The sequence below is a fragment of the Schistocerca americana genome, chromosome 6, assembly GCF_021461395.2.
Source record: "Schistocerca americana isolate TAMUIC-IGC-003095 chromosome 6, iqSchAmer2.1, whole genome shotgun sequence".
Lineage (NCBI taxonomy): Eukaryota > Metazoa > Arthropoda > Insecta > Orthoptera > Acrididae > Schistocerca > Schistocerca americana.
Window position 1 is genome coordinate 193,313,423 of NC_060124.1, and position 15,774 is coordinate 193,329,196.

Sequence of the window (15,774 nt, forward strand, 5' to 3'; positions counted from 1 at the left end):
CAGAACTTACTTTCTTAAGAACCCTTGTACTACAACTTACATCATATGATCATACGCTTCTTCAAAGCAGCAGCACGTTGAAGATCTCGTAAAAACGAGTCGTTGTTCGTACTATTCGTTGCAAAAAAGAAAAAGACAGAAAATGTCATTTGGTGGTTAAAGAATAATAATATTTTGTTGTTTTGGTATTATAAATTGCATGTTATGGAAGTATGCCGTTTCAAGAGCGGGCCCCTGAAGATGCATCAAAATCAGGTCATCCTTGGTACGATTTGTTATAATTAACTGCACTTAATGACACATCGGTGACCCTACAATATAAGACACTTGGGCGCTTTAGCTTACACAAGCGCAGCAGAGTTTCGGTTGGGTGGTTGCTGTCTGTTTTCTCCCATCTTGTGATAATACCTACCTGTACTTCCTGTGGATCTTGTTTCACTGTTATACGCCAGCAATTCGCTTCCAGGAAATTATTCCTGATTTTCACATTAATATCTCATTACCAGTAGATTTGTTTTGTTGAAGAAAGCTATCATCGCGGATGCTAATTTACTTCTGTTATCATCCTTGCTTCCAACAGTGTATGTAGTGTTAATTCCAAAGTAGGGGAATTCGTTAACTTTTTCCACTACAGTGTCGTTTGCAACGTTGATACGTTTGGTAAAATCTAAAATATTTGGTACCCATTATCACACTCTAATATTATGCTCGAACCAGCTACAATATGCTTTGTACAGTTGTCGAAGTAACTATACCGCGTAACTGACACTGTGTAGATTTAATGCCTAAATGTAAAAGCGCTCTCAAACACAGCACATTTTTACTGATTGTTACATATCTGTCCGAGTTGGAAAGGCATTCACGAGTCAAAGTTCCAGTTGGCGTAAATCGGCAGTTTTTCACAAAATGTTTTATCCGAGAAAGAAATAGTTGCTCGCTTAAAAGCAACGTATGATTTGATATTTACTTCTGAGATGGATTAGAAGCTGCTGCTCACTGCACAAGTCGCCGATCCTCGTCAGCTGTTTCTTATTTTCCTGCAGTCTTCGAGCACTGTAGCCTCCACAGAGACAACAGCACTGCCTGCAAACAACCCGAACTTCCAACGCTCCAGTTACGTGGTATGTGTTTCTTTTACAGTTATGCCGAAGTTTGTTTTTACCTTATTCGTCTCACAAGGTATTTCTTGAGCTACATTTTCATTATATGTAGCTTAAACGTCGTCACTGCCGCCAGAACAGTAGGTGCACCGGCTCAAGTACGAAAAGTAGCCAAATTTGGATACTCGGAAAAATCAGTTAAATGGAACTGTTTCTTCAACGACAGTATGTCTTATGCCTTTTTTAGTCATCAGATGTAGCAGTTACATGACAATTTACTGCCTGTATGAGTGATGTGTTCGTAACACGTCGCATCACATCAGTTACGTTGCCATGGAAACGGTTGCGCTTGTTGCAGGTGACGAGCGCGCCCGGTGTTCCCCCAGCGCCCCGCCGGCCCAGCTACGGCGCATGCGCAGCTCCCCTCAAGGCGAAGACGCCTCCGGACGCCAGCAGCCTCCACTCGCCAGATCTGGACGACGCCTCCGACAAAGGTCAGCAAGGGAAAAACTAAAGCTCTAACTCTGGTCACATGAAATCCGACACGAGACATAGTGAGGAAACGTGCTTCACAAATGCGGTTCACAATCTGTCAAATTTGGTCATACTGTCAGATCTTTCGCACTTCTGTGGAGGCTTTTATGCTGAAAGTCACGATACTTTAGAAAACTTTTTCGTTTTTACATTTCTTTTCACAAGAATTCATTGAATTACTCTCGTTCTAAATAAAACAATGATAACCAAATCCTGCAACTTAATTTCGCTGCAAGCTATATTTTCTGCAGTGAATTTGAATTTTTATGTCACCATTCGCAGAAAGCGTGAAAAGCGTTTACTTACAAACAGAAATGGATGTAAGTAGATCCAACTTGTAAATTAAGCTTGTGAAGTTCACTTAGCTTTCAGCCCGATATCTTTACATTTACGAACTACCATTTATGATTTGAACTGTCAGATCCTTAATTCATAGGCTATAATTCTATAATACTACTCGGCTTTCGGATTCAGACAAGATATTGATGCCTCGTTTGAGTTACGAAAAGAAACATCCAAATATTGCTATGTGGAAGACCAGTCTAGAATGGAAGCTCGTTTCCACCTTTTGTTTTTGAATCAATGAAGTTCTGGTAGGTTCTTATCAGTTTGTTAATGAAAAGAGGAAGACTTATTCCTACGATCATTTCATGGTCAGGAAAGACAGTACCAAAAAGCTAGTGGATACTTCTATTTCTTTTACGTAAAACGAAGTATTTTACTCGTGAATAGAACACGCTTTCTACATAATTATAAAGTCTTTTCCTCATTTTAAGTTTGATAGCTACTTGATGTCAGTAAAATAGTAAGTATGCAACGAAGAAACAAATCACTATGACCACTGCCCACCACATGAGTGAAGGCCCCCTAGTGGTGTTACGGTTACGTGACGCGATAAGTAACTTACAGGGTGACAGTTATTGAACCATATGAAATAAAATGGTTATAACTTCTGAACGGTTTGCGTTAGGACGTTCAAACTCCACGGCTGGCCGCGGGGCATGATGGGAATTAGTATTCGCTGTACGGTTTGAAGCCCACTTATATTTGGATGGGTTCATCAATAACCAAAATTGGCGTATTTGGGAGCCCGAGAAGCCGTTTTTCGCGATCGAGAAGTATCTTCGCCCTCAACGGATGACTAAGTAGTGTGCCATGTCCGGCCATGGAATAATCGGTGCGATATTCTTTGATGGCATGGTGACTGAATAATGGTACGTGAAGGTTTTGGAAGATGATTTCATCACCATTATCTAAAGTGACCTTGATTTAGACAAGATGTAGTTCATGCAAGACGGAGCTCGAACCCATCGAAACAGGAGAGTGTTTGATATCCTGGAGGAGTACTTTGGGGACCGCATTGTAACACTGGGGAACCCAGAGGTCACTGACATGGGGCACGATTGGTGTCCATATTCTTCGGATCTGAACACATGTGATTCCTGTTTGTGGGGCTATATTAAAGACAATGTGGACAGCAATAACCCCAACAACACTGCTTAGCTAAAAACAGCCATTCAGATGGTCCACAACAACATCGATGTTCCGACACTTCAGCGTGTCATGCAGTATTTCGCTATTGGTCTGCGCCTAATCATCACCAATGATGGCAGGCATATCGAACATGTCGTAATGTAAAACCGAATATCTGTAGTGGCGCTTACATGTTGAATAAAGTGTGTGAACACCGTGGTTTGCAACTAATTTACGTTCCTTTATATAGTTCAATAATTTTCACTCTGTGTGTAAGCGGGACAACGACTAACGGAGAATCATTCTAGTGACGATATGGTATACTGCAAGAAAGCAAGAAGCCAACGGAATCATCTAAGTAAACACTCAGAAAGCTTTTATCGTCGCTATCCTTACAGACTTTCACTGATAGAGTGAATTCGAGTAATAGGTTATCACTAATGAAGATACACCTAGAATTCTGAAAGTGTGGTGAGAGGGTAGCGAAACCTTTACGGTGAACATTTTAGATCAAGTCTGACCATAAATATTATCAATATCAATCGAAAGAGACAAATGACTATAATGAGTCACTTGTTTTTAGTTTTGTACTGCGGTTTGGAGGGTTATATCTCAATAAACATTTGGATAACTCGCATTTTCGTGTATAATCTGTGCACTGTGTGGTAGCAGTAAACGTAGAGATAAATATTTATTGCGTGATAATATACATATATCTAAATATCCACTATTGCAATATATTTCACCATTGTTGCGACGTCATTACATTAATCGTTTCCAACATTTGTCGCACCCAATAGTTACTTCAGCTCATAAAAAGTGAAACATGTGACAAAAATACAATTTCGAAAACGATGGTTTGAACGCTGAAAGGCATTTATATTACTACCTGTCTAAAGAAACAAAGCACTCACAGAGCAATGTAGCACAGTGGTAACACACTGTAGTTCCGTTTCACAAGACGATGGATCAAAACACCGTCTGGTAGCCAACATTTAGGTTTCTGTGGCTCCTGTGAATCGCTCAAGGGAAATACCAAACAAGCTTTTTGATACAGATTCGATGCTTCATTCACTGTCCTTCCTCAAGCTAAGCTTATGCTTTGTTCCTAGTATCCTCTTCTGCCGATGGGACGTTCAACTCTAATCTTCTCCCTATAAAAACAATCAATTCAGTATGAAGAGGTAATCTTAATAACCTTATGTCGGACTGTAGCGTCCCAGTCCACTACTCCTTCGCAGTAGGCTACCCTTCCGTCACGACTGTGCATCAGCGTGCCTACAGCGAGGTGAGGCAAAACGCGGTGAGCATTTCGGCCGTTGCCCAGGTCTCACCAGCGGCGGGCCTGTAATTTCGCCAACCCGCGACACGGGCACCAGTTGGGCTAGACTATTATATCACCCCGCTTGGGCAGCCTAGGAGCAGTGTATCCGTCTTATCGCTATCGGGCTCAGCCAATCACGCGGATTAGATGTATCAATCCGTGCGGCCTCAAAACTCGGGCCGAAAGAGTCAGTGCAAAGTTTTTCGGCCAGTGGAGTGAAGAGTTCGCCTTCAGCACTGCTTCAAACCTTCGCTGACAGTAATGGAATTTTTTCAAGAGCGCATGAGCCATACCGTCCAGGGTTCACTGTTAGCAGCCACCAGTGTGGATTCGGCAGCTTACGGCAAACAGCTTACGGTAAACAGCTCACGAGGAGGTTGGTAACAGACTTGGCCTCTGGCCGGGTGTCTACTTCTGGAAGTAAGTGTTTTGTTAGAGAAATAAGTTCCAAGGGTGGATAGAATCATATATGTGACTAACCCGAACTGAATGTTATGGTTCACGTGTGTGTTGCAATAATTGAGTATTCAGTTATATTAAACTAGTTAATTATCTCATGGTGTTCTAGAAACTAACCACGACTGGCGTGAAAACGCACATACAGCACAATTAGTTCGACATCAAACCATTTTACATCCCAAACAATTATACGTATTTAGCCAGGAAGGGATGAATAAAAAGTACTGTTACAATTACTTGGTTTTAGTGCGATAAATGCTTAGAAATGAAATGAATGATCGATGGGTATGAAGTCAATAATTATGCAGTGACATATGACATCACTGCAAACGGTTTTAATACATTGAAGCTGCAGTGACATATATATGTCTTGAGAATAACCCTCATCTTAGCGTCTGTAATAGTACCGTCCAGAAATAATAGGTGGAAACGTCAGTGCTGAGGAAAGTTTGAAACTGGCTCACAGGCGTGCTCAGATCCTTCCGTGTCCATTTTCAAATCCATAATACCATCGTAAAACGCTTCTTGCTTCAAGACCAAACAGTAATTTCGAATTAGAGAACGAAGCGTCACTGTATCAATATACTGCAGTTGCTGCACCCGGATTACGAATTCTTCTTAAATACCAAACATTAACGTTATGTTTGTCTTGCTGATCATTTCGTATGCTCTGCCCTGCGAAAGGTAAACCCACCTTAGATGCCTCAGATCATTTAGCAGTATCTACTAAAGTTATTACGGCGTAAGTACAAATTAGCCTTTCATAATTTCATTTTAATATTCACATACTGACCCACGACGAAGCAACCGTACCAACCCAGTTCTCTTTCGAAAACTCACTCGTATATTGTACATACAACGAAAGATATGCGTGAGAGTTCCGTTTAATTTTATGATTTTTGCGTTGTATTCTCAGTGTGAGGGACAGTTATATTTCTTTGGGTGGAGAACTGTAAGGGGGTGCACTCAGCATTGTGACGCTAACTGAGGAGGAGCTACCTGAATGTTCAGTAATGGCTCCAACTTCAGCAATGCCGAAATGACCGGTTTGATGACTTCACGCTACTGCGTACTGCATCCAAATAACGCAATGGGTTTAGGACGACACGGTGCTCGGTCGATCCCTGCGTGAGGTCAGAATGGCGTAGCTTCTCTTTCTTGATGAGGAACGGGCCAGGGACTCCACCAGAAAGAGGTATGTATCTCGTATTTCATTTTCACCAGGTAGATGAATTATTAAACATTCATCTTGTTAAGACATACAACTGTTGTTACATTTTTGTGTAGCAGAATATTCTTTCGATTTCAACACACCGTATCAAGTCGAAAAGCACTGGCTTCGACAGTGGTGGAAAAGATTTCCGTGATGATGAGGACTTACTACATCTACTCTTCCGGAGTGCAAATACTGTGATAAAACAAAAACAAAAAGCTTGCACCAGCCATGAAATTTATGATGAAATTAAGCCGGAGATGTAGAGAGACCCCCGTCGAGCCGGTAAAAAGAGGCCACTGCAGTTGGGATTCGAGTTCGGGTCTGGCATGAATTTTTAATTGTTCTGACGTATTTCGTTATTTGTTTATTTCAAAGGACATACGAGCAAGGCAACTGACAGATTTGTCCTTTCGGCTTTATGCAGCGAAATCCGCAGCAGCGACGAAGCTGCCAGTGGTAGACACTAGACACGCGGCAGGTGTGGGGAAGCCGGTTAAATTGACTCGATGGCGCCTTGGAGGGAGCCGCGAGTTACTCAGCTCTCGCAGGCCGGAAGATTGGGTGATAATTAAAGCGCAACAGCGGCGCTCTCACAGCTCGTTAAACTTTGAGCCGCGCTGGCAGCTGCGCTGGGCGGAGATTAGCCCTGCGTCAGCCCCCCTCCCCACCCTCCCCCCTCCCCCATGTTTCAGCCGCCTTCTTAGCGTAAACAGGGCACACAGCCGATTAGAAAGAACAAGAAACTGTGGAAGAGTAATGGGCATCTCAAGCGCACACCGGGGGAGGGGGCGGGAGGTGCTGGGGTGGGGGCTTCTGGTTAAGCCGCTACTTGAAAGGACGAGGACGATCAGCGAATATTCAGTGGATTCACGCAAGCGAGTGGCAACACCAATCGGTTAATCGGTTGGACATGAGGTCATAACTCTGATCTACGTCATCTACAGAGTCCGGCGTTAATCCTAGGGCAAAACTGAAGGAAGTGTTACTTTTGACTCATATACATAGAAAAAATTGGATGATTTAATCGAGAAGAGGTCCTTCACAAATTGAGCTTCCCAATAATGCACTGGTACACCTCTTTCCATTACGTAGGCAGGTATTAGGCTTGACAATGATTGACAGAATTGTTGGATGGCCTCCCGAGGAGAATCGTGTCCAAATATGTCCAAATGGGCGTTAGATAGTCAAAATCATGAGCTGGTCGGAGGCCCCTGCTGATAATGTTCACAATTGGGGACAGATCCGACGACCTTGCTGACCAAGGTCGAGTTTAGCAAGCACTAAGACAAGCAGTACAAACTTTCGCCGTGTGCGGGTGGGCATTATGTTGTTGAAACGGAAGCACTGGATCGCTTGTCATGAAGGGCAAAGAACCGAGGCATAGAATATCTTTGTGCTATAACGGTGTCACGGATGACAGCCAAAGTGATCCTGCTATAAAAAGATATCCCCCTCCCCCCCAGACCATCACTCTTGGTTCTCGGGCCTTATGGTGGGCAACAATCAGGTTGGTATCCCACTGCAGTCCTTAGAGTCCCCAAGCATGTCTTCAGGTCTGCCTGGTTTGCAGTTTGCAAAATATGGTGCCCAAACCTAGAAAGTCAGTTACCAGTTCTGTCATTGTATTATTCTCTGCATTGGTTACTGTTGAAAATTTTTTTCAGTTATAGTCAATGTTTTTACCTTGCTTTTAGAAATTTTCATTTTTTGTATTGTGAACATATTTTGAATATTATTTGCTTACCCCTGTAGTTAACTGTGTAGGGGATAGTGGTTACGTTTCTTGCACTTACTCTGTGTCTGCGCTTCAGTAATGAATCATGATGATAGTTTCCACGCTCCATATTAACGAATATGGTATATACACTCCTGGAAATTGAAATGAGAACACCGTGAATTCATTGTCCCAGGAAGGGGAAACTTTATTGACACATTCCTGGCGTCAAATACATCACATGATCACACTGACAGAACCACAGGCACATAGACACAGGCAACAGAGCATGCACAATGTCGGCACTAGTACAGTGTATATCCACCTTTCGCAGCAATGCAGGCTGCTATTCTCCCATGGAGACGATCGTAGAGATGCTGGATGTAGTCCTGTGGAACGGCTTGCCATGCCATTTCCACCTGGCGCCTCAGTTGGACCAGCGTTCGTGCTGGACGTGCAGACCGCGTGAGACGACGCTTCATCCAGTCCCAAACATGCTCAATGGGGGACAGATCCGGAGATCTTGCTGGCCAGGGTAGTTGACTTACACCTTCTAAAGCACGTTGGGTGGCACGGGATACATGCGGACGTGCATTGTCCTGTTGGAACAGCAAGTTCCCTTGCCGGTCTAGGAATGGTAGAACGATGGGTTCGATGACGGTTTGGATGTACCGTGCACTATTCAGTGTCCCCTCGACGATCACCAGTGGTGTACGGCCAGTGTAGGAGATCGCTCCCCACACCATGATGCCGGGTGTTGGCCCTGTGTGCCTCGGTCGTATGCAGTCCTGATTGTGGCGCTCACCTGCACGGCGCCAAACACGCATACGACCATCATTGGCACCAAGGCAGAAGCGACTCTCATCGCTGAAGACGACACGTCTCCATTCGTCCCTCCATTCACGCCTGTCGCTACACCACTGGAGGCGGGCTGCACGATGTTGGGGCGTGAGCGGAAGACGGCCTAACGGTGTGCGGGACCGTAGCCCAGCTTCATGGAGACGGTTGCGAATGGTCCTCGCCGATACCCCAGGAGCAACAGTGTCCCTAATTTGCTGGGAAGTGGCGGTGCGGTCCCCTACGGCACTGCGTAGGATCCTACGGTCTTGGCGTGCATCCGTGCGTCGCTGCGGTCCGGTCCCAGTTCGACAGGCACGTGCACCTTCCGCCGACCACTGGCGACAACATCGATGTAGTGTGGAGACCTCACGCCCCACGTGTTGAGCAATTCGGCGGTACGTCCACCCGGCCTCCCGCATGCCCACTATACGCCCTCGCTCAAAGTCCGTCAACTGCACATACGGTTCACGTCCACGCTGTCGCGGCATGCTACCAGTGTTAAAGACTGCGATGGAGCTCCGTATGCCACGACAAACTGGCTGACACTGACGGCGGCGGTGCACAAATGCTGCGCAGCTAGCGCCATTCGACGGCCAACACCGCGGTTCCTGGTGTGTCCGCTGTGCCGTGCGTGTGATCATTGCTTGTACAGCCCTCTCGCAGTGTCTGGAGCAAGTATGGTGGGTCTGACACACCGGTGTCAATGTGCCCTTTTTTCCATTTCCAGGAGTGTATATCGGTGGTAGTAACTTATGCTTAACAATAATTGTATAAGTCTTGCCAAAGCTACAGTAAAATCCTTATTGACTATTCAACGAAGCGGAAAACACTCGATTGTCAATACCAAGTCGGGCTGGTACTGTTAAAGTGAAACACAGTGTCGGGAATACTTTGAATCTACGCAACACTAATTATTGGTAATGTATCTTCATACGCTAAAGGTGTAACGGTTGGTCACACAAAAACAGGTTATTTCACTTTATTATCAGCCCACACCAAACGTCAACCTAGGGATTATTTTGTAGGAAATCATAGGTGACATTAGGAGTCTTCGAGTCCCATATTCTCCACTTGGATTGACAAACGGTCTCACCGCCATGGAACATTTATAAATTAGAGAAACAAATGGGGTTCAGATCATTCCTTGATGTGGGAGAGCGTGGTAGCAGCAAATAGTGTCCGAAAAAGTTCTTACTTTTGTTGAATCCATTGACGTGCCTGGAATTTACGAGCATTACCCGGAAAACATTTGCGAAGCACTCTGTGTATTGTTATTTGTGGAATGCTGGCGGCACCAATTTTCTTCTTGGGCCTCCAGACAAAGGCCTTCTCAAAATTAATCCAACCAAAACTCAGCCAATAACTATAGTACGAACCACCCGCATTTTCACCTCCGTGACTTCCACATTATCATCTATGATCGATCTGTTCAATTAAACAACGTAGTAAATAATCTTCAAGTAACCCTTGATCGTACATTAACATGGAAAAGCAACCCAATATCCACCCAACAGGGAGCCCATCGGTGAACATGGGGATTGTACCCTTATGACACCCTTCACACCTTCAACGTCTTGAGCAGACTTGTGCTCGCCTATGCATGGATGTCTGCCTCACCGAAGTTCTGTCAATCCTTCCAAATCCTTGAACGCCACGCTTTTTCCTTGAAATCAGAATCCTCTGTAAGAATAGTATACCAGCTCTTCACTTTTCGGAACCTCTTTGCCCATATCTCCGTATATCCTATACTTCGAATAATCTCCATTTCCACAATTCCATCGCTTTCCCCCAAATCACAAATCCTGGAGGCCTGATGCCCTATGTTAACACATTACCCGCTGTCTACACTTATGCTACATATTCTTCCAGCACCGTTTTGACAAACTCTGTTGTATTCACTTCGTATCAAACATATAAATGTAGCAGTGAAAGAAGTTCCTTGCCACAGAAATCCGTTACTGTTACGAGGTGGCTAATTTGCATGCAGCAACTATACCGCCTCCTCACGTAGCCCAACAGGACTAGGAAACAACTACAGCGAAAAGATGGCAACATCGATTATCGACAAAATTGAACAATGGCTCTATGCACTCTGGGGCTTAACATCTCAGGTCATCAGTCCCTTAGAACTTAGAACTACTTAAACCTAACTAACCTAAGGACATCACACACATCCATGCTCGAGGCAGGATTCGAACCTGCGGCCGTGGCAGTTGCGAGGTTCCGGACTGAAGCTCCTAGAACCGCTCGGCTACCACGGCTTTCTGATTATCAACAGTTTACAATAATTTGTTAGCATAAATTTCACGGTACTTGATTGAAGGTAGTGTGTGGCACTAGTTCAGTTTTCACTTGTACTGATCTGTCTTCAACTCTGGTTGGTCCTGAATACAATGAACTGAAGCTACAAGCTGATGTAGAATCTCCAGTTTCACTCTTCTTGTGGTGACAATAGACGAGGTCTTAAGGTACTGCTGATGCTATCGCTGGTACTAACTCCTGAGTGTAGTACATGTTGACTTATACCCAGCATTCGGCAATTGGATCTCCATCTGCAAACTATCTGAGTAACAGATGGCGGATGCGTAAAACAGTCTTCGTCTTATATGCCCTCTGTTGGAGGCTAGCCTTTACTCATTTGCGTCTGATAATAAGCAGCTCTGCACTCTTCTGTGTATGGCTGTGTTCCATATCTTCCAGAATACGCAGTCGAAGCGCACATTCCTGACAATGAAATGCACCCTGATATCTATCCATCCTACGAGATTTAACCTGCTCCTCCACATACCTTTCCAGTCTCAGAACTCCCTTCCCTTACCTTCTTCCCGTTATTTCCTCTTCTTGATCATTTGCCCAGTAACGGCGTCACAAAAAAGGCCCTCTGCTTGCAAAATATGACGCAGATGATTTTAGTTTTTATCTTGTGTATACAGGCGAGAGTACGTGGAATCCAAGTTTTCGACCTTCAGAACCTTCGGGACAACTGTTTGGGGCCAAAAAGCCAAAAGAAATTGGCTCGTTTCTCAGCTTTTCGCCTATTACCGGGAAATCACACATGCTATTGAAAATGTTGTCATTACCAAGACGAAACAGAAATAAATTTTGCTTCGAATGACCTACTTAAATGTCATAATCGATGCAGCCGTTTGGCCGCATTCAGTTGTCAAATTTTTACCAGCATGGCTAAAAAGCCGGCTCCAACGCCTGTAACTCAGAAATATCTATTCCAAATGAAAAATTTCAAGCTACCGAAGTTGTAGAGCATGAAATTTCATCCTACAATACTATCTGGTTTTTCATTTTAGACACTGTTGAGCGTTCATACATTTGAAAGCAAACGTAATTTCATTTTGTTATTTCTTGTTACTTGAACAATGAAGTGAAATTTCCAATAACAAGACAGAAATTTGCCTCACCTTCGGGTGCAAAAGTATCTATAGATAACCCTCGATTGACAGCCGAGGCTGCCATGCCCTCCGTTCGTTTGTTATTGTTTCCATTGTTGGCCTTGCCCAGTGTACCTGTGTTGTGAGAGGGACGCATTCAAAACTCCTTTTGTCTTACAACAGTCTCATTTTCTCTTTTGAGTTTACTTCCTTTGTGCTGTCAGTGTATTTAAAGTAAGGCTCAAGATTGTACGGAGGAGTGGTTTATATGCGACGGCAATCTGACAGATGGTGATTTGGTTAAAGTGAAATAGGTATGACTGGAAACGCTACTACAATCCAATAGGGATAGGAATGTTGCTAAGTGGTCTGGCTGAAGCTGAAGTGTACCGTGTTTATCAGAAGAACAGAAGAACTACCAAAACTGGTTAGACTGTCTTTGACAAAAGGCTCTGCACCTTCAACGCCAATCTTCGACGTAAAACAAGATATTTAATTTTACTAAACACTGCTTTTATTGTGGCGACGAAATTCATGCTAATTGAGAGAAATTTAGTAGACTTCCATACTCAAAGGGAAATGTTGTTCATCAAGTGATGAAACTTGAATTAACAGATTCAGTTATTGGGGTAATTGAAAGGCGAAGTGGCTAGGCTCGCGAATCCGTGATGAGCACCTTTTTACTACAGAGCTCAATACCATAGGTTTTATCAGTGGGATTTTTCCCTGGCAATCAGGGCTGGACGAAAACAAGGAAGTTCTGAATCCACGCAGACAGATAAAGCAATGGAAATGACTTCTTCGTACATCGAACAATCAGATGAAACTCACAGGTAGAGCATTGGAAATGATTTCTTCTACATCGAACAATCAGATGAATTCCAGTATACTTTGGAGGAGTTAAAGGACCAAATCACGTATGGCTGGGAGGCAGATGTAAGGACCATAAAAATCCGACTGTTCCGGAAGTATGGTGAAAAAATATTAATTGTTGACAGACGTAAGAAGACCACAACAGATTGTTTAGAAAGTACATGCTATAAGACACTGATAGTTTCTATCACAGAAAACTATCAGATACACGAGAAGGGCGCCTGAGTTTTGTATGCGCTGCTACAGATTTACTTCCTGAGGACATATGTACACAAGTCTATGATACGTCGCAGTACTCGCCACCTGATGATGTCTTGTCACACGTCCAATCAGTGATTCCTAAATCATTCTTCCATTTCCTTGAGTCACTGGTTTTGAAACACAAACGAGGAATTCTATAGTAATAGAAAAGGAAGTGTGTTGCTTTGTTACATGCTGTGATTTCTGCAGGAAGGTCACAGACATTTCTATCTTCAGTATTGAATGGAATCACTGCAATCATGTATGAAACATTGTGATCAGTACTTCTTGTCCTGTAGTGCAACTGTATTCATAGCACGATATGTGGAAACTTCAGCGTTTGAAATTTCCTCGATTGCACAATGTGAGCAGCCTAAGATAACCAGTGAAGAGTTCATACAGTTCAGCTTTGATAACACTAATTTTAACACCTGTACAATTGACAGGCTGAATACTTTCCAATACATGGGAGGAGTCATGGCAGTCTCTCCCTACAGAGCTGTGGAGTCTGACAAGAACATTGATCGGGATGGAAGATGTTCAGATTCTGAATTTTTGTCTACAGTTGGTGTACCTATTGCTGGCCACATATCAAAACGCAACTGATGGTGGCTTAAACAGTATTATTATAAAGAATCTCAGTTTAGACAACTCTGAGTGCCTGAAGATTTCACTGTCTGGATATGAGATTCTACAGCTTTATGGGAAATGGAAGAAATTTACTGTGGTGCCAGAGTGGAATGGATTCATGGAAGAAGCCACAAACCACCGACACTGATTCGTTCAATAACAATGTGACTCCCATTTTTAAAATGTCTTCTAACTTTGTACGACACCATACGTACATCTCTTCTAACAGCATTGAAAAAAGTATAAAACATGGTCAAAAGTAGTGTTTTGTCATTTTCAACGAGCCACTTTATCTGTAGGCGAGAGAAGAGAAGGTAGTAATTTAGAATATGTCACTGTGCGACCAGGTGGGTTTCACCTTATAACGTCCTTCTTAGGGTGCATCGGTACAATAATGGCAGGAAGCGGCTTGAGGGACTTACTATCCACAATGTTTGCTGAAAACAGTTTGGATAAAGTTTTAAGTGGACATTTGTACCCTCGAGCAATAAGAGCTCATACACTGTTCCACATTCAACTGTCATATTACTTCCTTCAGGAGAGAGACCTCAAAGAAGGAGAAGTGAATATAACTGATGATCTCTTGCTGTCACATAACATTATTCAGTTGCCATGAAAATGATGATTACATGAAGGTGATAAATAAGATTGAAAATGCGATTTTCAGCATTGAAGGAAGTGGTAAAACAGCTGAATTCTGGTTGCAGTATTATCGCATGGATACAGTCAGAAAACAGTTCACTGAGGCTGAGCGATCTGGAAACAGAATCTACATGTAAACACCATTAAGGAAATGCTACCATACGTTCATGCTGTTGGTCATTTCCTGTACCCTGAAAGTGCTCACCTTTACTTAAAAGAGAAGCTCACATTAGAAGACCGAATGGACGCTGCTGAATTCGACAAACTCACAACTGAAAGCAACTTCACCATTAGGCGAAGTCATAAATCGTGGTTGCGATGTATAGTCTGATACGACAATAGAGCAAACTTTAATAAAGGAAATGAAACTTGGCTTAACTGACTGACGTGGGTTTCCAGATTCTGTTCTCAGAAAGTGGACTTCAGGGACGCCATCCTTACAGGATGTTTGTCAAAAAATTAAAAATTTTGCGTTATATCATCAGGAACAAGTGTATTTAAGAGTGTATTTAAGAGGTTCACGCAGAGATCAAAATTCAGGAGACAGTGACTATCTGAAATATCCGCTTTTTCCAAGATGTTATCCGCTTAAGTCAATAAGCAACGGAACAATTGATGATGAATCGGTTAGTTGTCACGAGGCATTAGTAGAAGGAATTACGGGGATCACCAGAATTGAAGAAGACAAAGAACGTCTCATTTCAACGCAATCTCGCTGTTATAACACTTACATCGTGCACTACAGATCTCACGATAGGGAAGAAGTGAACTCCTACCATGAACCAACTAACATTGTCTCACAGACCGTGTGTTATCAAGCTATCTGACAAGAACCTAAAGTTAAGTTTTGTTTCTCAAGTGAATTTTCCCCATTTCCATGTTGTTCGCAAAACACGGTTTCAATAAGGGTACAAAATCGTCTCTCTATGATGAATTCTCTCCTCTCCAACAGAATTAAGTACCCAAAATAAAAAAAAATCTTTGTGGTCGATGGAGGACACCTGCTCCATAAAGGTGATGGCACATCAAAGAAAAGTCTGGAACCATCTGTATGAATTATGAAATCTATTTGAGAAAACACTGTGGATCCAAAATCAGAACTATATTCGGCGGTTACCCAAGTGTGCTTCCTCAAAGAGGAAGAAAGTCTTCCGAAAGATCAAGTCATTTAAAGACACCGGGTTCTTCATCACATATCATTTTCCATGAAGATAAAAATGCTGCAGTTGCACCGGAGTAGTTTCTAGCACATGAGGGCAGCAGGAACCACTTAATTATGACGCTCATGCGGAAATTTGAAGATGGAGGCATTCAAGTGACACAGGAAGAAGAAGATGTGGATT

At 43.2% G+C, this 15,774-nt stretch overlaps 1 protein-coding gene across 1 annotated transcript in view; it reads left to right on the forward strand.

Annotated features, from left to right (window-relative positions):
* The window catches only part of LOC124620046 (dipeptidase 1-like), a 632,482-nt gene that overhangs the window by 132,598 nt on the left and 484,110 nt on the right, over positions 1-15,774 (forward strand). The window contains exon 4 of the mRNA XM_047146713.1: positions 1,459-1,594. Coding sequence (XP_047002669.1) covers positions 1,459-1,594 — 136 coding nt within the window. The remainder of the gene's footprint in view (positions 1-1,458; positions 1,595-15,774) is intronic.